Genomic DNA, 20869 nt, shown 5'->3' with positions numbered 1-20869 from the left:
AAAATATGGAAAACAACTGCACCGTGACAGTTCTTGATCAATTGATTTGAAAAAAATGATTGTCACTCAAGGTATTTGAGTTATTTGAAAGTTTTTAAGAGTTGTAAAGAAGTTATAGAATTAGTATGAGTTGTGAGTATAGAAAAGAGAGGAAGAATGTGTCAGAGAAACAACTAAATGCAGTAAGAAAAATTTACCAAGTCCTATCTAGTTAAATTAATGATGTTGCATTTTTTGTCAAATACTGAGCCTTGGGGTAGTTGTCATTTTTTTGTTTTACTTGCCTTTCTTTACCTTTCTTTATAGCTACGGTGGATGGCTTCCTTTCTGACTTTTTTCATTTCCGGATGGAGGGGAACTTGTGGTAATGCTATAATAGCAGGAGATAAAATATCCCCTAGTGGTTTAGCGCGTGTTTTTTACTTGTATTTGTTTTCCTTCTGAAGGTAACTGTATGAGTGTAGTAGAATTACTGGAGTCTTTTTGCCACTGTAGAAATAAAGTATTTTTCTTTCTACTGTTTTTGTTTAGCGGGTATTTTTTGTATTATGCTAAAATCTGCGAGAGTTTGATTTTTCTATACTTGTAAATTGTAATAGTGTACATTAGAGGGGTTTCATGTGTGAGGCAGAAATTTTAGATTGTTTTATGAAATTTATAGTCTTTTGTTGGTTGCATCCATAAGCGGACACCGCTGGTATTTGAGTTTTTCCATTACTACTTGATGGTCTAGACGGAGTGTGTTCCGGTTGGTGAATAGGTTCTTCGGTATTTGATGGTTGTCAGGTTTGTTAATGTTAAGCGAGGATGAATGCGTCTTTGTGATATTGGCTTTTTGTGGTGGTTTTTCATGAAGAGAGTTACCATATAAGTATTTCGCCGTCTGTTCTTGAATAAATAGATCTTTTGGAATTGACAATTTTTTATGCAATGGCGAAGTATTTTTTTAACTCAAAAGGCCTCTAGTTTTTTTGTTACCCGTGTAGGAGTTTCCACATTGTTGTAATGACTAACCATCCGTAGTTGTATCTTTTTTGAAACCCATATTTGTGGGTTTTGTGAACTATGGGTACATCTGAATTAATCTTCAATGGTTTTGCTGTACCAAAACGGCCACTTATAAATGATCAGTGATGTAAATTTTCAGAAAACTTTGGGTATGGTTATAGACTTCAGAGCGTGTGTTTTCTCTATAAAAAAACTAAGATGCATTTTTCTTGTAATTTTTTTTTCATTTGTGGATGATGGCCTAGATGGTTTTTGTGTGATGAGGGAAGCGCAATAGATCTTTTTCGTTCGGTATTAAAGACAATTTCATCATATTTGGAGATTCCCATGTTTATTTGTTCAGATTTGCAATTTAAAACTTAGGGGAAATTTCAATTTCTGTGACTGTGTCAAAGTGAGTATCTAATACAGTAGACAGAAACTTTTTTATTTGTCTATTGCCGTTAAATCACGGAGCATAAGGTGTTGTGGTTACAATTTTTTTTTTTAATTAGTACAGAAAAGTGTTATTTTGTTGGTAATATTCTCATTTTCGTTATCTTTATCTAAGACATCAGGGATTCCAAATGTTGCACTCCAATGATCAATTAGGTCAATTAATGCATTGGCTGAATCATTTTTTTGGTGATGGGTGTATAGCAGCATAGTCTGAAAAAGCTTCAACTGTCACATAATTGTAGGACTTTCTGCTGGAAGTGGCTGTGATCGGTCTTTTTAAAACCTATCTGTGCATATTTTTTTCTACGACGGGGGTGGCCTGAAAGGTCATAAGTATATGCTTCTTAAAGGAAGGATAAAAAAAGAGAAAGGTTGAAACAAAACTGGCAAATTTTCCCTAAAAAGAAATACAGAAATTGGTTCGGAGAAGTTCTTTATTTGCCCTGATTGATAGTGTTGGAATATTAGGGCGGTTTTTGAATCATTTCCAGAGTATGATATGACGGAGTACCTGATCATGTTCTAAGAGTTTCAGTTTTATTTGCACTTAAAGTAACATCGGTGTGTTGTATCACCGGATAGGTTTCTCCGTGGCTGTTATTTTGTTGTGATTTCCGATTTATTTGGACTTGTATCGTTTCTGTTGGTTTTGCTTTTGAAAAGCGTTTGGTGTAAGAGACTGGTAGGAAAGTGTTGTTATCTAGTTGTACTTTAAGGTAGGTATTCTCCTAAGATATCCTTTATTCTAAGGTACTTGAAAAAATGTAGTGAGTCTCATGTAGAATCCGTAATTAAGCTGTTCCTGTATTCTGTTGAAACACAATGATGACAAGGTAATGCGGAAGTGTGTTTGTTATGTGTCATAAAGAAATTAGTGAATTCTGGCCTTTCTGCTGTATTAAGAAGATGTCCATCTTTAATGATTGATGTTAGTGAACCATTCAGTAGTGAAATAAAAGATTTTTCTGTTGCTTCCAAAAGTTTTTTGGGTAAACAGAAAAGGTATTGGTCTGTATATAGTATGACAGGTTGACTGTATATAGTATGATAGTAAGAGAGCCTGAATTCTGATGTGGAGAAAGAGCGGGAATTGGCAGAAACTGATAAAATTTTCCCGACAGGATTTGTCTGTAGTAGCGCTGCGCCGACACAATAGATTGAGTCATTGCTTAGAACATAAAAATTTTTCTCGGGGTTTGGATTGACGAGTCGTATTGTACCGTCTGCAAGTTTTTGTTGAAGTCTGCTGTAATTTTGTTGACAATATGAAAACCCTAGGAAATCAATCACTAAAATCTCCAAGATTTAGATTAAATTGTCCTAGATTTACCTGGAGAGTGTTTGTGTACTTTGAAAAAAGTTAAGATTTCCAACACAGTTTTGAATTCCCTTTTGTTTGTCGGTGGCTGATTTTTAAAAATTCTAAAGTTTCGATTTGAAAAAAAACAGATTATATTTAATGTAGTGTCCCTGACATTTCACCGATTATAAAAATTAAAAGGATATATCTGGAGCAGCGTTAAGTTTTTTAATTTCGAGAGTTTAGTAATATTCTTTGAGTTTTTTAACATTCTGTTTGTAATTTCATCTTGTATGAAGAAGTCGTAAAAATATATGAATAATTCATACAATCGTATTAGTTGTGTAAATAGAATGCTCATGAAGAATGAAATTGGAGCAGAACCAAATAAATATTCGCAGAAAAATCGTTTAAAACAATATTCGTTTCCTGCAATGACAAAGTTTGTTAACCGTTGTGAAGCTTTATCTAATGGCAATTGATTATTTTCAATATTTATATCTGATATTAAAAAACTGGTCTGTTGATGCGTATTAATGTAGTTTGTTTTAGCTATATTGGCCCACATCTTTCTTGTCAAGCATTGTGTTTAATTGACTAGCGTCTTTAACAGTTTTTATTGATTTTCCTTTTTGAGAGTTGTAACTGCCTTTACAAATCCGTTTTCCGGATTGAGAAGGTCCGTATTTAATGGCGCAGTTATGTCTAAATGCGTAAAAACGTCAAGTTTTGTGTCTACATCTTCTCGTAATAGAAGCTCTCTCGAGTGTGGCACCCTCTTCCTTAAAAACTGCTGTTGTTTTAAATGGTAGGTTATGTTGTACTTTGAATTTTCCAACATAAAAGTTTGAAGTAGCATAACAGTTCTCATTCTGTATCGAAAGGTGAGCTGATTGTTCGTATTTGTCTCATTAAGTTTTGCGTTTTCATAACTGAACATTTGAAGAGAATTTTCTTCTTGCTTTGTGAATGAAGAGCCATAATTCGGAAGTTAGACTTTTTGCCGTATAATTTTGGCTCCTGTGCTTGTTGTTTAGCTGGATTTATACAATATAAGTTTTTTTTATTGTTCCTGATTGTTTTTGATATTTTTCTTGATTAAGTTTTGCGTTTTAATAACAGAACATTTGAAGAGAACTTTCTTCTTGGTTTGTGAATGAAGAAGTATCATTCGGAAGTTACATTTTTTTGCCGTATATTTGGCTTCTGTGCTTGTTGTTTAGCTTGATTTATACAATATAAGTTCTTTGATTATTTCTGATTGTTATTGATATTTTTCTTGGTTAAGTTTTGCGTGTTCTTAACTGAACATTTGAAGACAACTTTCTTCTTGCTTTGTGAATGAAGAAGTATCATTAAGAAATTACACTTTTTGCCGTATTTTTGGCTTCTGAGCTTATTGTTTAGCTTGATTTATACAATATAAGTTTTTTATCTACATCTTGAGTGGTAAGTAGTTAGAAAATTTCGCGTCCGTAACTTCTGTAAAGTCATTGAAACGGTAATTTCTGGTTTGGTAATCTACTAGAGAAATTTCTTGTTGTGCGTATCCAGTGGATCTAACAGTTAAAGTAAAAGGCTGATCTAGAAAATTTCTGGATTAGTATTTGTGAAGAGCATTGAAATGAGTGTTCGAAATTTTAAATATCCATTATAGAAAGGAATACATTTTTATAGTGATTCAAAAAAATCTGATTTAAGTATCCGGTTTCGTTTGAAAAACAGATTTTCCTTACAATTGCCGTTAACATACGGTGTTCTAAACACTGGAATTATAGATTAGGACCTCTAATGACTGGCTAAAACTCGAGAGTCTTTTGCTGGGGGCTTTGTCGATGAAAATAAGAACTTAAGTGATTTCTGCTGAAAATTATGTTTTGTTTCGAGCTTTTGTTCTGAAAATATAAAAGATTCGATATCCTTTGCCAGGGATTGGTGTTCTCAAGTTATTGAGTTTTGCGTTTGATATTTGAAGGTTTAATGTAGATGAGGTATTTTGGTATTTGAGGTTTTCCGTGAAATCTGGATGTAAATCAATTTTTACTGTTCCATTATTTCGTAGTTTAGTATTTTTTGGCCGCGGAAAATACAAGTTTTGATGCTTCCAAAATGAGCTTATGGCACTTTTCATTTCGTTCGAGGTGTCGTTTTTCAGTACATCAAGTGTGAATTCAAAATCCAATTAGAAATCGATTGCTATACGCGGTGGTGATATCGCCCTGTTACAGTCAATCTCTTTGTGAGCTGTATAGTGTAAGAGGTAGCACACAAGTGCTACTTTTAAATGAAGTCGAATTAATATACTCGTCTGTGAGAGTGTTTCATTCTTCCTCCTAGTAAAAAAGCTTGTCTTGTGTGTCTTGGTTAAATTGTATTTCGTTAAGCTGTTGATCCAGCATCTGCTCTTTTAAAATATTTTGTGTTTCGCTTGTTCCTGTTTGAGACGTTATGGTTATCTGTTTGTTCTTGGTCTAAATGTGAATCAAAGTAGTTGCGGACGTCTCTGACAGGACTTCTTGCGAAAGGTCGTCGACAAAGATTATCGTCTGTACGAGAATTATGTGATTTAGGTGTTGAATTAAAGGTAAATTATAAAAAGTAGTAGTTAGTTTGTTATTTTGCGAATTTAGCTGTCTTTGGTATGATAAAATCGTTGTACTTGATGGTTCGAAGATATTTTTGTCTTATTATTGTTTACCGTTTGAAAACTTTGTGTAGTTGTTCTGTTAGGATTTTTTTGACGAGAGGAGACTCGCTTGTCTCTACTATTACTTCTAGAGCGGTAGATAAATGGCTTGATCTTCCTTGTCCTATTAGTTGGGGTAACTTGATTCTTTGGAGGGTTTTGATTTCTGTCATAAACTGACTTAATGATTGCTGGTGTTAAAGTTGGTTGATTCACTGGCTTTCAGAACCGACGTTCAGGGCAGTTTGAAATACTATGTCCCGAACTAGATCAATATTTGGTTTGCAATTTTTTTGAGTAGTTATGTCGAACTATATTGATATTTGTTAAGTTTTGTTCCATAATTTCAACATCGTTTACTTTGAGGTTCTCAAAATATGTGTTTATAAATTTCGTTGTAGTTGAAAGGGTTGTTTGATTTGATCAATAAGTGTTCGTTTTATATCCTACTGTTGAATTTTTTTCTGCTAATTGAGCAAATTGAATTGAGTTGAAGTTTTTTAAGTTTCTGATTTGGTATTAAAATGATATGAGTTTTGTCTAAGTAGACGAAGTAATGGTGTATTAGTATTAGGTAATAGTGGTAAGGTAGTATTTAGCTGTTGGTTTAATCTTTGCGGCAGTTCCGTAATTGGTCGTTGATGACTAATATTGTTTTCACAATTGTTTTTGTTCTGTAAATCGATAATTGAGAGAATATTTATAATGTGTGACTAAACTTAGTTCCGTTGGCAAGCAGCTTGGAACTAAAAACTGTTTCTTTGTTTCACTTCTATCCATTGGTTGTGATGTACATTTGGGTTTAGATCATGTTGTTCTATAAGTGATACTTCTAAAGAAATATGTCCTTTTGTGCTATTATCAAATTTAAACGGATGGCTTTCCGCATCAAGATTTCACATTTTAATTGTGTAATGGTTATTTCCTAATTACAGTATAAATTTTGATGGAATACCTGTAATACATATATAGTTTTCTGGAAACTAGTTTGTTTCGTAAATATATTGTAACATATCGGCATCTTTGGGATAAGATAGTAATATTTTTTGCTTTAAACCAAGATAACAGTATTCTATTTTCTGATGGTTTTATAATGTGGCTTCTTCTGTCAGCAGTAGTGTGCTTGATGATAGACAGGATTGTGTGTCGTAGATAAAAAGTGATAAGGTCATGGATAAAAAGAGTTGTGCCATTTTTTAACTGTTGATCATAACTTGCCATTCAGGAGGAGAGAAAATTTACGCAATCTCTGAAGCCTTCTCTGTTAGAGAGAGAAAGGTTGCTCTTTACTACAGAAATGGGCTTTAGTTGTAAAATCTGATTTGTAAATGTATTAAGTTGGTTTTCATTGTTGATTTGTGTTATTCCAAAGGATATTATTTCTTCTATCATTTTCTCAGTCTCTTGTCTTAGTGTAACCAGTTGTCTGTTTTCGGAATAAGTATCCACTGCGATCGGTGTTCCACTCTTGTTATGGCTCATTGTGGCTTTAGGATTTAAGTTATTTGTTTTTTATCGTTTCTGTTGAATGTTAGACAGAATTGTCGCGCCTATTTCAAAAATTAAAAATATGAAAAAGGATTCAGAGTTAAAAACGAAAAGTTCAAAGCCATGTTTCTCTGTAAGAGATATATTCGTGTTTTGTGAGCTCTTTTTACGGTTAGAGTTTGTTAACTCATTGTTCTCACCAGTTGAGGCAGACCGTAGTTGGGGTCCATTTACATACTTGAAGTATAACGAGTTAGGGCTAACTATTTCTGAGCGCGATGTACACTTGCCTAGTTTTCGCGGAATAACCGAATCTGTAAAACACTGAAGACGAGCTTCAAATATTGCGGTGTACAATATACACACACCGGAGTCACGATGAGAGATATAGTTATAGCGCAGCTATCTATTAGGCTAGACTGACTAAGTCAGGCATTTAAGCGCTATACAAATGAGAATACCCAGGATGAGATGCGCAACCCAGGCCAGCTCTGATCAGACTATCCAGACCAAAATCGGCTCTGATCAGCTTTTACCGACCAGAATTGGCTCTGATCAGACGAACTTGAGTCGCTCACGGGGGTGTCAGACCGACTTGAGTCTCGCACCGGGGGTAGCAGATCGACTTGAGTCGCGCACTGGGATGACAGACCCACTTTGGTCGCACACTGAAGGTGCCAGACCCACTTCGGTCGCGCATTGGCGGTACCCTGTCTGACGATTTTAACTGTTGATGCAGAAGTAATCATCAGTATAACATATATTTTTTCAGAAACATATACGTCATTTTATGGATTTGGTGTTTGAGTTTTTCTGTAAAAAATATTCGTTTGAAACAAAAAAATGTCTTCGACTCAACGAAAATAGTCAAAATTTCGTCTTTGGCGTGGTCTTTGGTATTCATTAAGTACAATTGGGAAGTGCTCTTCAAAAAACAGTCCCACGGGGTATAAATATATCCTTTTTTGTTCGGGGGAATGGCTGTATTTTTGGCCGGCGCTCTTGGTTCTGATCAGACTTACCAGACTCTTGTAAAGTTTCTGATCAGACCGTAAAGACTCCGGAAAAAGCTTTGTTCAGACTATCTAAACCATACCGCAAAATTATCCAGACACTACACGGCTCTCTGATCAGACTATCCAGACTCTGGGCGGGGCAATGATCAGACTGTCCAGACTGTAAGTAGAGCCCTGATCTGACCATGCACACTCTGGATGGGGTCCTGATCAGACTATCAAGACCGTAGTCAGTAATGACAGACTCTGTGGAGTGGCCGCGCTTTACCCCCCGTGCGCGACCCAAATCGGTCTGATCAGGGCTGGCTTGGGTCGCGCACCTTGCCCTGAGTAGATTCTTCTAAATCTCTGATTGGCTAAAGGTGTACAATCAGTATTTCATCTGCTACACTAGTTATCCACGAGAAGGTACGTCGATATTGATCAGTCAATATTTTGTAAATAATTAGGCAGAAATTAGCGGATAATCAGTTGGATAATGTCACTATGGTTCTTGTCGATCTAATGCTCAGACACAGTTTCGAAAATGAAAATACATTTCCTGATTGATTAAGCCATGATTTAATTGTAAACTGCTTATGAGAAGACAGTACTTAGAGAAAGAGCAGCCAGAAGCGTTTTAGTGTCCAGACAGTGCGCTTCCAATGCTTAGAGGTTATCTCCTTAATGTTGGACCGTACTAATGGCACCACCGGGTTAATGGCAACACATAACCCACTGAATGATCAAAATGTACCTCCATAGTGATCCAGACAGTATTTTCGTTAATGATTTGAAAAAAGATTCCACGTTGACGTGCCAGGCACGAGCAAACACTTTTCAGACCATTTCCAGACTTTGACCCCTAACCAGACTGAAATGGCTTTAGGTAAATCCTCTGAAAGTTTATTGTCCATAAAATCAAGCAAATATAACATTTTTCATAGCCTGTGGTTTACGTCACTCTTTACCCCTGCGTACGACTCAGTTGTTATGATCAAGGGTTGTTTGGGTCTGTAAAATCAACGTTATTATTTCGATAGACAGAATTGAGTGTTTTAACATCGTGCCAATCCACCCATGCGCTTAATATGAGCCAAGATTCAACCTGGCACTTTTTCAACTAATGTCTCCAACTGTTTTAATTATCTGTAAAATTTGCATTATTTTAGTGAGGCAATGACAATCACTTTTACAGTGATCTTGACAATCTTGTTTCACAGTGATTATTACATCAGGCGGTAATGATTGATGGTTAAAACTTTTAAGTATACCATATTGTAGAGGCAGCAGCAAGTAATTGCCGGCCGTATCTGCATCTTGCGATGTGAGAGAGATGAAGCCCGCAAACTCATACCCATCACCAACAGTGTACTGATGGCTGTTAGCGTTAACGCATCCCATAACTTCTCCCAGCAGTTCCACCCCACAAACATGTCCGTTGTTTGGGGCGGTGTAGAAGATACGTACTGATGTGATTACTCGCATGTTCAACTCATTTGCACTTCCAAAATTTGTGCTGGTACCTATAATTCAATAAAAAAGAGTAACTGAGAAGATCAAATATAAATATTTCACAAAACACATGACATAATGAGATTTAAAAACTATTTTCATTAATTATCTCATGGCCCGGGTCGAGGTGTCATCCCTGTTTCAACCCTCTTTCACCCTTATTTCACCCCTCTTTCACCACAAGCAGCACAGTCGGTAGTGCGAATGGCTAAAAAGTGGGGGGTCAATGGTTCGAACCCCGGGCCGGCCGAGGTTTCACCCCTAAACGGTTGAAATCCGTTTTCCACTGCTAATTATCGGGGATAAGAGTGTAAAGAGGGTAATTTTTTTTAAAAAAATACAATTTAGTTACACTCTTTTATCCACAGTTTTTACACTATTCGCAAAGAGTGCAATTTAGGGTGGAATGATAAAAAACACTCTTTTTTCCACCATTAATAAGTATCAATTAGTAATTATTAGTAATTAGTAATTATCAATTCATTAATAAGTACCATTATTAAGTATCAATTTTCTAACGCTCTTACATTCTTGTTTTTACAGAGTGTAACTTAGGTGGGAATGATAAACAATTACAATCTTTTTCGACTGCTATGAATTATACCATTTCTTTTTACACTCTTACACCCTTGTTTTTCCTTATTCAAAAGAGTGTACACAAAGATGGCCCAAGCTAGCTCATTCAGGCGCAAGACGCAAAGTCGATATGTCCAAACCACCTAGACGGAAAGTGTCTATTCTATGTCCAGACCCTCCTAGACGGAAAACGCCTCTGTCCAAATTCAAATGTCTTCCAACAATTTGAGCAAAATTTGCGTCAAAAACGAAATGTTACGAAAATCATGCATGTCGATAAATATTCAAAAAAGACAAACTCTTGATTTAATTGCGCCCTCTAGTGAATATAACGCTGAATTGGCTTTCTAGTGATACCACTCACATCTCTACAATAAATACATCGCAATCGGGGAACATTGACTGAACAAGAAACCCAGTTGAGCATATAGTTCCTCTGCCAACAATTGGGGGTCGAAACAATAAAATAGAAGGATCTAATAGATATGCAAAACTCAAATTCTTGTTCTCAACAGGCAAAATTAACACAGTTTTAGATACAAAAAAATCTTTTAGTTACCTCAACGGTAAACGTAAATGTTGGCTCAAGATTTCAGCAGTACTTTTTCTGTCGTAATGCCAGCTGGGTTCATTTAATTAATGGGCAAAATATAAATCTAATATCATAACTGAATCAAATGATTGATCTCATCAAATTTTCCAATTTTAGCCTAAATCAAAAATTTTTACTGGAACATGGGATCCCTTCCTATTTTCAATTGTTGTGTCCATTTTATCAAGCAACGTCCCTTCTTTTGTAATTTATCGACAGTATTATTTCATTTGCTTCGGAAAAAAGATGCAAAAGTGATTGATGCTGTGAATTTGTCAAAATCAACCCGGAACATACTAGCCATTTTTGGCAAAACGCCTCTCTGCGGATTAAGGGTTCAATCAACAAAATCTGATTGGACTTTATTCCTAAAGGTACAATAGCTACCAATTTTAATAGCCATATAAAGCGGGAGTCGACGTCAACGCAAAAATTGATGAAAAATGTAAGATATGCGGTGAATTTGTTAAAAACATTAAGAACTGCGACTTTTAGCGTAGAATGCGGTGAATTCATAGAAAAACATTTCACTGCTAATTTTACCAAATATCTTCACTGCAAAAAATTTTGCAAAATAGATATACGAATAGCTGTGAATGTGTTGAGAGCAGTGAACAAAAATCAACGCTAGAGCACCAAACCGTGCTATGTTTCACCGCTAAGCACAATTTTCTATCAAGTCAACGTTTTATTAAAACTATGGAAGATTTGATGTGAATGCGTTAAAGGTGGTGAAGAACAATTTTATCCCTTATAAAACAAAATTCGTTGATTCGCGCAAATGATAGCAAAGGTCGTTTATTTTGTATGATTTCTGTTAACTGTTCTTAACATGCCACTATTATTAATTTTTCTGTAGTAACCAGCAGACAGATGGCAAACCTTCTATTTATAAAGGACATCTTGCAAAGACAACGCATATATTTCACAAAAATGTATTTCATTACATTATCTGCATCGAATGAGATAAACAATCAAATAAACTGTTGTTTTTTGTTGTTACAACCCCCAAAGATAAGAATTTTAGGCATCAAGAAGTCGGTTCAAGAAACTGAGCTCTAAGTATTCCCCTATAACGTTGAAATCTGAAGCAGTCTAAATTTTCGCTGGTATTTTTCCTGTTTGGAGAAATTGGTTTGTTTTTGTGTTTTTCAGTTACCAGAAATGTATTTTTTCTGTGCTAAAATTTTTCGAGAACAGTATTCCGTCATTAAAATAGCCAAGCTCTCAATAACTTCAGTTCAATCAGTATTCTGAAATGACAAGAACAGTGATTCTAATTTCAAAATTGAGAAAATTTAAGTTGAGGTTTTTGGTAGCCTCTCTAGGAAAGAATTTGTTTTCTTACGGTTTTTAGGACAATTTCGTTCTTTTCTCTTTTAAAACAATGTTTTTCAATAAAGCCAAAGACTTATAGAAACAAATTTTATCCGATAGTCAGAAATCTCCTATTTTGGGGAGTCTAAGTCGTCCGATTATATTTTTTGCATCGCGCCCAGAAAGGTGTTTTTTTCAACCCGATTTTAGAACAGCTTCGCTGTTGTCCTTTCATAAAAAACTGTTTCCAAACTGGGCCCAGGAGTTATTGAATTCAATTCACACGCAGAGTCAAATACCCCTTGACTATGTGAAGCCTCAGTAATTCAAACACGGAGTCTGCAATATCCAATGTTTGTGGAGTCATAAAATTTACCTCTAGTTTCCCTATCAAAAGAAATTTGGGTTTCAGACTGTTTTTAGGACAATTTTTTTAATGTCCTTTTAATTAAAAAATGGTTATTTTCATGAGCCAGGTAGTTATTGAAGTCAACTCGAACTCTTAGTGAGAGATCATCGGCGTATTACAAGTCTAAAACACCAATATTGATTGGTGTAGCTTCTCTAGAAAGTGTTAGTTTCTCATATGTTTTAGTTGCAAATATGCCAATTATATTTTTCGCAAATGTGGTATTTATATTAGAAAAGGTCGTTTTTCCAATCAAATCAAAAATTTGTGCAGTTTCTCTAGAAAAGTTTATCGATGGAAGTGGTGAGAAAAAAATCACCTCTAAAACGGCACTTCTTACTTGAGTTTACCGGTATGAATCAGTGTCTTTCTAAGAGGTGTATTTTTTTACGATTTCCGGTTTTTAGCAGTATTTTTTTTACCGCTTCCTGTTGGTAGCGTGTTTCATTTTCTTTCCAGCGCTTAAGCGGTGGAAAAAGTACCGCTTAAATTTGCTAATCGTTCAAAAACTCACCACTCGAAACTAGAAATAGTGCAAATATTCAACACATGAAACTTAATGTTCCGATTTAAGTATCAGAGAGATAAGTGACAGATGGCGCAGTGGAATGATCTTTCCGGTAGATACAACCCGTAAAAACTGCAAATCTTAAGCAAATTAACTGATAAAAACATCAAATTCTTCAACCTAAAAATCTTCACCGCTTTGACCGCACATATTGCTATAAAATGCGGGTGCTTTGAGGCGATTTTTTTTCTCATCTCTATTCACTGCAATATTTACATTTTTTTGTTCGTGAGAAACACTTGTTTTCAAAATCACCCAATTTTTTTTAAGTTGAAAACTTATGACAAGTAGCTAAAGTTTGCTTTGACTCACATGGTTTAGATTTTGTTTTTAATTTATGCAATGGTAAAAAAATTTAGACATAATCCATTCAAACGGATAATAGTCAAGAGCGAAAATCTAGCTGATTAAACCTGAGAAGCATATCGAATGTAAAGAAAAAACAAAAACGCAATTACAGAGAATAAGTTGCAGAAAGAGTAGAAGATAACGGAACTTTCTCAACAACTCTTATTACGTAAACGAGTGTACGTTATTTTCTTCTCGTATAAGTTCAACCAAAGTAGCTCAAGTGACCTTTCGAATTTCAGTACCCAAGTTTTGCATTTGTAGTCATTTAACACAAATTAGCGGATTGCTGTTGCAGCACAGAGGGACGTGCTGTTTGGTGGCTTTTGAGTCCTTTGTGAGTTTTAAATGTGATTTACGCAGTAACAATCACGTTCCGAAAATTTTGATAGCCCTACTCTTTTATTTTCTGTCAAAGTTTTTTTTTTGTTTTGCTCAATCAATTCCTCATTAAAACCCCATAAATAGTGTTTCGATCTCCATATATTTCTTTGATGATAGAAGAGGTAACAAAAACCTTACTTTTGGGGAAAATAGTTTTGTAAAATTCAATCTCCTGTACGTGTAGTTACGTTTTTATGTCAGAAGAACATATCAAAACCGCAAACACTAATCATCCATAATGCAATTATACATTACTCTAATGAGAAGACACCGTATAAACTTTTCGTTTCTCGTTTTTAGACCTGAAGATCCTCCGGCATTTTTTTTTGTTGATAATAACGTGGCTAACAGATTTCGTTGACGAAGAAACTTTTCTTGGTGTAGAAGTAGGTAAAATTGTTTTGAAAACCGACTGGGTCTTAGAAAAGGCGTGGTGATTGAGGTTGCAAAAAACTGAAAGGCAATAAAAACAATTGGCGTTGGCATAGTGCCCACGGATTAAAACGAGTTCTTCAAAGTTAGCACATAAAAGAGTTCAAAATGATGGTTAATATTAAGAAATGGTGACCAGACATCATGGAAAATATGATCAATTGAGACAGTTTTTTAGTGAGAACAGTTTTTTTCTCAAGAAGTTCTATTTTCCGTGGAGATATACAAAGAACCTTCAGTCACAAAGTTGTGAAAAGTAGCTACAAAGTTTGCTTTAACTGACGTGCTTTAGATTTTTTATGTTGAATGATATAACACTGATTAGACCGACTCCATTCAAATAGTTATTGGTCAAGATTAATATTTAGACTGGTTAATCTTAAGAAGAGACAGTATGTCCAAAACGTCCAAAAACACATTTTCAAAGATCATGCGGATGAAAGAGTAAAGCCAGTATTTTTTTGCTCAATCTATCACTATAACACTGAAACTGTGATGCGCTCTACTTATGAGAGTTTTTTTTATTATAGACAATTAAACAGAAGTATTTTATACGGGATGCAGTCGGTTTTTGAAATCCAGCTATTTTTGTTTAATTATGTTTTCTTCTGGCAAGGAGGTTGAAAGATCAAAATTGATAATCGCGACTCAACGTAATGCAATTATGTATTTGACTAACGAGAAAACGCTTTTCAAAAATGTTCTTTTGAAAATTCGCTGACAATTTTTGTAAACAGGAACGTGGCTAACAGAAGACGGTATCGATGACGCATATTTGTTGTTGATACAGAAGTACTCAAAGCTGTTCTGGAAACAAAATTGGCTGTTGGGCTTGGTGAATCTGGCCACAAAATTTTTTAGGGCATTGGATACAATTGTCATTTGCACAGTTTCTACGCATCTATTTTAAGTTGTGGAAACTTAACATAACTTTTAAAAGATAATGGTTGTTAAGTATAATGACTGGCAATCAATAAAAATCACAAAGGTGAAAATATTTAAAAAAGAGACAGTTTCCTAGAGAAATCTATTTTATTCTTAGGAAGCGTTAATGTCTGTGGAGATAGAAAATATTTTTACGCAGTTCACAAAATTGTGACACGTAGTTAGAAATCGTTGGTTTAGACTTTTCGAAACTGATCCAACAATGGATACTCAAAAAGCAGCACCTTTTTATAGCAAATTTTGGACAATAGAAGGACAGAAGAAATCAATTTTCAGTTTTCAGACTATTATACAATTTCGTTCAATTGCGAACTTGAAAAACAATTACACAGTAGTGACTCTTTTCAAAAACGACTAATCTCCTTACGGCGTGAAAGCATCAGGACTGAAAAAATAAAGGGACTGGACTTGTTTACAAAAATACTTGAAAATAATAAAAGCCAAAATAAGTGGAATTGAAAGTCCCCTAGCTCAATTGAATCCTTAACTTCACAAATTAGATCCCACAACAAAACTCATTTAATAAAATTTAGCTAAATAAAAACTACAAGAAAATTGCCAAAAACAAGCAATGTACCTCTGGGTCTTACTAGGATATGAAAACTGTCACAGAAGATTCATCTATTGACTATAAAAGTTAAGTGGAGAATAGATCCAACTACGTCCTGCAACAAAAAAATCTTGTTAGACAGACTTTTTCTATTTGTCTAATATCGGTATTGAAATCAAAATTGCCTCAAAAGAAAACACACAAAGTACATGAGATGTATGAATAATAATACTTATAATGAAACGTCAAGTTGATAAAAACAAAACTTTGGAACGTTGAAAAAAAAACTAACACGGGCAAAATCGTTTCAATGGCGGCCACAAAAAATTTATTCTTCTTTAAAATTCCTAACTAATCCACGGTCGCAGAAAAAGTTTCCCGATTGAACCTATAGAAACAAGCGTTTCCTCCGCCACGCAGCAAAGTATTAAAACAAGAAGAGAACAAAAGACTTGATTCTATCTCGCTTCTAATTGTTCCAACGCATTTTGAGGAACAAAAACTAGATTTCAACCATAAATATTTTTTTATTTCTTCAAAAAGTTGTTTAGGGTCTTCCATTGTTTGAGCTGTTGAAAATTATGCTAAAAATAATTCAAAATGAATCCCAATTTTTGTCTTCCCCAGTCACGACCAGATGGTTATCTTGCAAGATTCTGCCAGAATCTTGCAAAAACTGCCTATCTCGCAAGATCTGACAGAAAAATGGTTATCTTGCAGAACCTGGTAGAAAAATGATTATCTTGTAAAATCTCGACAGATAAATTGTTATCTTGAAAGTTTCTGGCAGAAATCTTGCAAGAATATGCATATTCTTGAAAGAATCTGGCCGAATCTGCCAGAATCTTCCAAGATAACCATTCTATTTCGACCCGGGTTAATTGTAATACAGTTGATTGAATCGTTTTTAATCATATGACTGAAAAATTGAGAGACTTACGAGACGATTTTTGTGTTGAGAGTGGTGTAGAGGACTGCGTTGGTTGAAAAATATTAATTTAAAGGTTTCAAATGCTTAAATTAGGACTTAATGTATTTTTACTGATATGAAGTAAAATTTGCTGAATGTAACAACTTTTTCTGCTGGAAACAACTCAGCTGATTATGTATTGTAAGGCACATGGTAAGTTACCCTAATTCAAGGATGAAATCAAAGAAAATATTCTGACAAGGTTTCTATATCCTTTCACTGTTATCTCATCACATTAGCGGCCGGCAATACTAATTGATCTATTTTTGCAAAGTTTTTGAAAAAAATTAATTTTAAAATTGGGCTTGCTCAAGAGCCGTAGAACGAAACCTGCTCATAGAATTTTCTTAAGTGTAAGAAAAATCAGAAACGAGAAATTCTTTTATTTTGATTCCAATAATTCGAATAAGGCTTTGCTTTATGGTATACTGTTTGGATCCAATCTACCTCTAAGCCATACAAGAAAGCACCTTTTTTCGGTTTGTGATTAGCAATTTAGCACCTTTATAAATTGTCACCAGGAGTAATTGGCTCTCCATTCTGCATCAACTTTAGTCATTGATGTTTAAGTTTTGCTTGATTTTAAAATCCTAAATTTATAGGTTAATTGTACTTTCTTAGACAAAGATAGGCAACCAAAACTATATTTGATGGAATCCGCGTACATTTCAGGGATCTATTGAACAAATTTTGTCATTCAGGATGCAGTTGTTAACTTTAATCAAATAGGGCTAGAACCCTCAATTCAACTGGCGATTAGTGGTTTCGAAAAGATGGTTAGTCAATTGGAATCAAGTTAGGAACCGGGTCCGCAATAATTCGAATACAAGGTTACTGAAATTGGGTTCTGCTGAGATTTTTATGCAGAAATGATGAAAATTTTCTCTGCATTTCTTGTTAATTTTTAAAATCAGAGTCTAAAATTTGTAAAATTTGAACCAAATAGCTAATAATAAAGTTTAGGGTTCAGTATGAGATGGACATTATGAATCGATACTGATTTTCCCTTGTTCCGCCTCTGACGCCCGTAATAAACCATACTTTTTGCAATTGTTGGCTTATCTATTAAACAACAGCACGAGTTGTAATAGCAATAAGAAAAAAAATTGAGACTTACAAATTTTTGCCAAGATTTACCAAAGTTCTAAAAGGTCGAAAAATGAACGTTTTTGACAAGTTGATAGTCCACATATGGACAACATCCTACTTCGGAGGATACATCGGAGCAAGCAAAAAGCCTGTGCGACCTCTAAGCCATCCGTGAACTCCTTGGTGGAAATATTAACCGGTTGATCAAGGCACAATTTCGACCAGATCATTTGCTCTGACAAGAAGTTTACATGATTAGAAATTGTTCACATACGAGCAAATTAGCTCAAACTTGTTCGAATATGTGCAAAGTTAGATCAACCTGATCTAACGTCAGTGGAAGAATGCGCGAAGAAAATTCGACAATCCAGATGGTTTGAAACTGCGTGACTACGAAAACTTTAACACGTTGTGATACTACTTTTTCTTCTTATATTTTTTTTCATCCCAAGCTTTAGTCTTAGAGCTTTGCAGCGCTGAACCAGCAACTTTCAAGAGTAAAAACTTTATTCATTTCTGAAACATCTCATCTACAGAATATTTTAATTTTTTTAAATTTTTTAACAATGTGCAGTGTTTCTTCATTATGATTATTTTGAGATTGTGGAGTTAGCCCAGGCTAAACTTATCTTTTATAGTATGAAAACTATCCATACACCAAAACGTATAAGCTAGTTTGGAGGCAAATACCACAAAGCTCCGTTAGCGCAGTGGTTACGACTTGCTCCGCAAATTAAATGTTACAAGTTCACACGCGGAAGTTCGAAGAGCATGCAAAGCAAACCTTATTGGCGGGAGTTAAGCAGAACATATTATTTTTATGCAGTAAATTTTACTCAAAAATCAAGTCTGGTCAGTGTAAATTGTAGCATGAACAGAGTACTGGCCATCCTAAAAACAGAATGTCTCAGCGCTGTTTGATCTTCCACCAACCTCCGGTTCAATTGCTCTAATAAAAAATTCGAATTTTTTTGTCTCATGCTGTACAATTTAGAGTTGATGGGGGTAGCTTACAGCACATGTTAGCTGTTAGCTTACAGGAGAGAATCAAAAATTTTCAAAATAGCGTGACTATGTGGCAGAACACGAATTAGAATATTTAATCAGAACATGAATCGATCATTCACGTTTTCGTGAACCTCTGACATAATGAGCTTACGATTGGAAGTTTTGTGGTAATGATTCGATTATGTGGTCTCATGATTCGACAAGGCGCGGTTATGATTCGAAAAAGAGCGACAAAATTATGGACCATGTCAATATGGTCTGGAAATGTACCCACCAAGTCATTTAAATTTGGTTGATATTTCCACCACCTGACCCCGGAAAACTTAACCCTAGTACGTTGATTTGATTATTAAGTAAACAGGGAAGTAGATAACTTACCAACGACATTACCGGCCTTCGAGAGCTTGAATGCACCGGTGATGTCATCGTACACAACGTCCATTCGTTCAAGGTCAAAGTTTGCTTTAAAGTAGGGTTGAACTAAACGAAAAACATCAAATTAGCCCTAATTCGACACATCAAACAAGAACACCAAAACTTCTTGTAAAAGACCATGTTAGCTTTTTTTGCAAAGATGCCAGGAAAAGAGGTCTTTATAATTGAATTCAGCTTTGACGGAGTGAAGTGAAATGTCAAAGAATTCGTTATGTACACTGCCCGAATCAGAATTTCTACTCCAGGGAAGGTGACAGACCATAATGACCTCTGTTCAGTTCAAGCGCAAAAGGAGAAAAAATTTCCTCGAACATATAGGGTTTGGAGCTTCTTTTGAACGCACTGCAACCTGGGTTTTGGTCTGAATTGAGTCTAGTCAGAAGTGGTTTGTATCGCACCGAAGTCTGATCAGAAAAAAATCCAGATTCTGAAAACCTTGGCAATGGTCTTAGTTGAGCCTGATCCAAGGTCACGTTGGTTGACTTTTTTACTTTTTAACTTTTTTAATGTAGTTGTTAGATTAACACAAACTGGCTGTGATGTTAAGTGCTATTAAATCAGCTGATTTCTGATCAAAGTCTTGTTAGACGTCTGTTGGTTCTATTCTAAATTACGGATTCATGCCGTTAACAGTTACAAGTCTCATAAATAGGTAAATATAGTCTCTGAAGATCACCTCATTTCTTATGGCAACGTTCGGCTAAGGTGACAGCAATATGTAACATTGCCATACGAAACTCTTTTTTTAAACTACTGATTTGTCTCTAAATTAAAAAAGTGTTTTTAATTGACTCGAGGTTTTGCTGCAGACAACAATATTTTTGAATAGAAAAATTTTATAGCCATACTGATAAGTTGATCCGATGTTAACTCTAGTATATCTGATCCGAAACCAGATTGCTCGGAAGTGAAACAAATCAAATGGTGTTTGCAGCGCACGATAGTCGTCTCATCGGGCTCAATTTTAATTGCACAAAATTCTGGACCATTGTCTTCGCTGAGCCAGATCAGTGAAACTTGGGAACGCAAGAAAGTGTCTTCAGCGCTTATTTCGATAGTTGCAAGGTCTACCGCGTTCTCTGTTAAATCTGAGTTTTGGTCGAATGACAATAATCTGAAGGACATTCTTGATTGGTACAGATTAGAGGTTGATTTGGTTTGGTATGGTCTGATGATGACAAATTTTGAGACTAGGAAAGCCGGAAAAGAGGCCCCTGTGGTCTTGGATGGTCTAATCACAGTGTTTTTGGTCTGCAACCTCAACTTGGGTATTTTTAGTTCATACTTTCCTCAAATAGCCACGGAAACCTAATACATTAATTTTGCAATGATCTCTAATGTTCACAATTTGATCGTTGTGCGATTACCAGGCACATATTTGAACACTTTTTGGAAGTTAAGGATCAAAGAAACGACACTTGCGTTTTTGATTTCCTCTCCTCCCAAATTTTTGAAATATTTCCTTAACATTCTTTGAAATCTCAACAACTATTACCTCTTTAAGACTTTTCGAAAATATTTGTCTCATTTTTTCGTTTTTCGTATTTTTGTACAATTTCGTACACGTTAGTGACTGTTTTTATTGTTATGATTTTATATCCAAAAACAGGCATTTTTGTGCGAATGCATTTGTTGCATGAGCGCCTTGAAGAATATCAGTATTCAAAAGACGAAAAAGACTGTGTGCGTGTGTGTGTGCGCGTGCGTGTGTGTGTGTGTGTGTGTGTGTGTGTGTATGTGTGTGTGTGTGCGTGTGTGTGCGATTATATATGTGGATGTCCCTACGCTTGTGTTTGAGTTTCAATGTGCGTGCATG

General features: G+C 35.2%; 1 protein-coding gene across 1 annotated transcript; it reads right to left on the bottom strand.

The window, feature by feature from the left end:
* Positions 1-7505: 7505 nt before the first annotated feature.
* On the bottom strand, positions 7506-19098 carry LOC142358489 (uncharacterized; the record flags this gene model as incomplete). Its single annotated transcript, XM_075409886.1, has 3 exons — positions 7506-7630; positions 9190-9441; positions 18997-19098. Coding segments are annotated over 3 exons (479 nt in total), but the record flags the coding sequence as incomplete, so codon positions are not given.
* Between the last annotated feature and the right edge of the window lie 1771 nt (positions 19099-20869).

Source organism: Convolutriloba macropyga, unplaced genomic scaffold, assembly GCF_964194025.1.
Source record: "Convolutriloba macropyga unplaced genomic scaffold, txConMacr16.3 SCAFFOLD_3654, whole genome shotgun sequence".
Taxonomy (NCBI): domain Eukaryota; kingdom Metazoa; phylum Xenacoelomorpha; order Acoela; family Convolutidae; genus Convolutriloba; species Convolutriloba macropyga.
The sequence above is the reverse complement of the archived record's forward strand: the minus strand, read 5'-3'. Positions and strand labels throughout refer to the sequence as shown.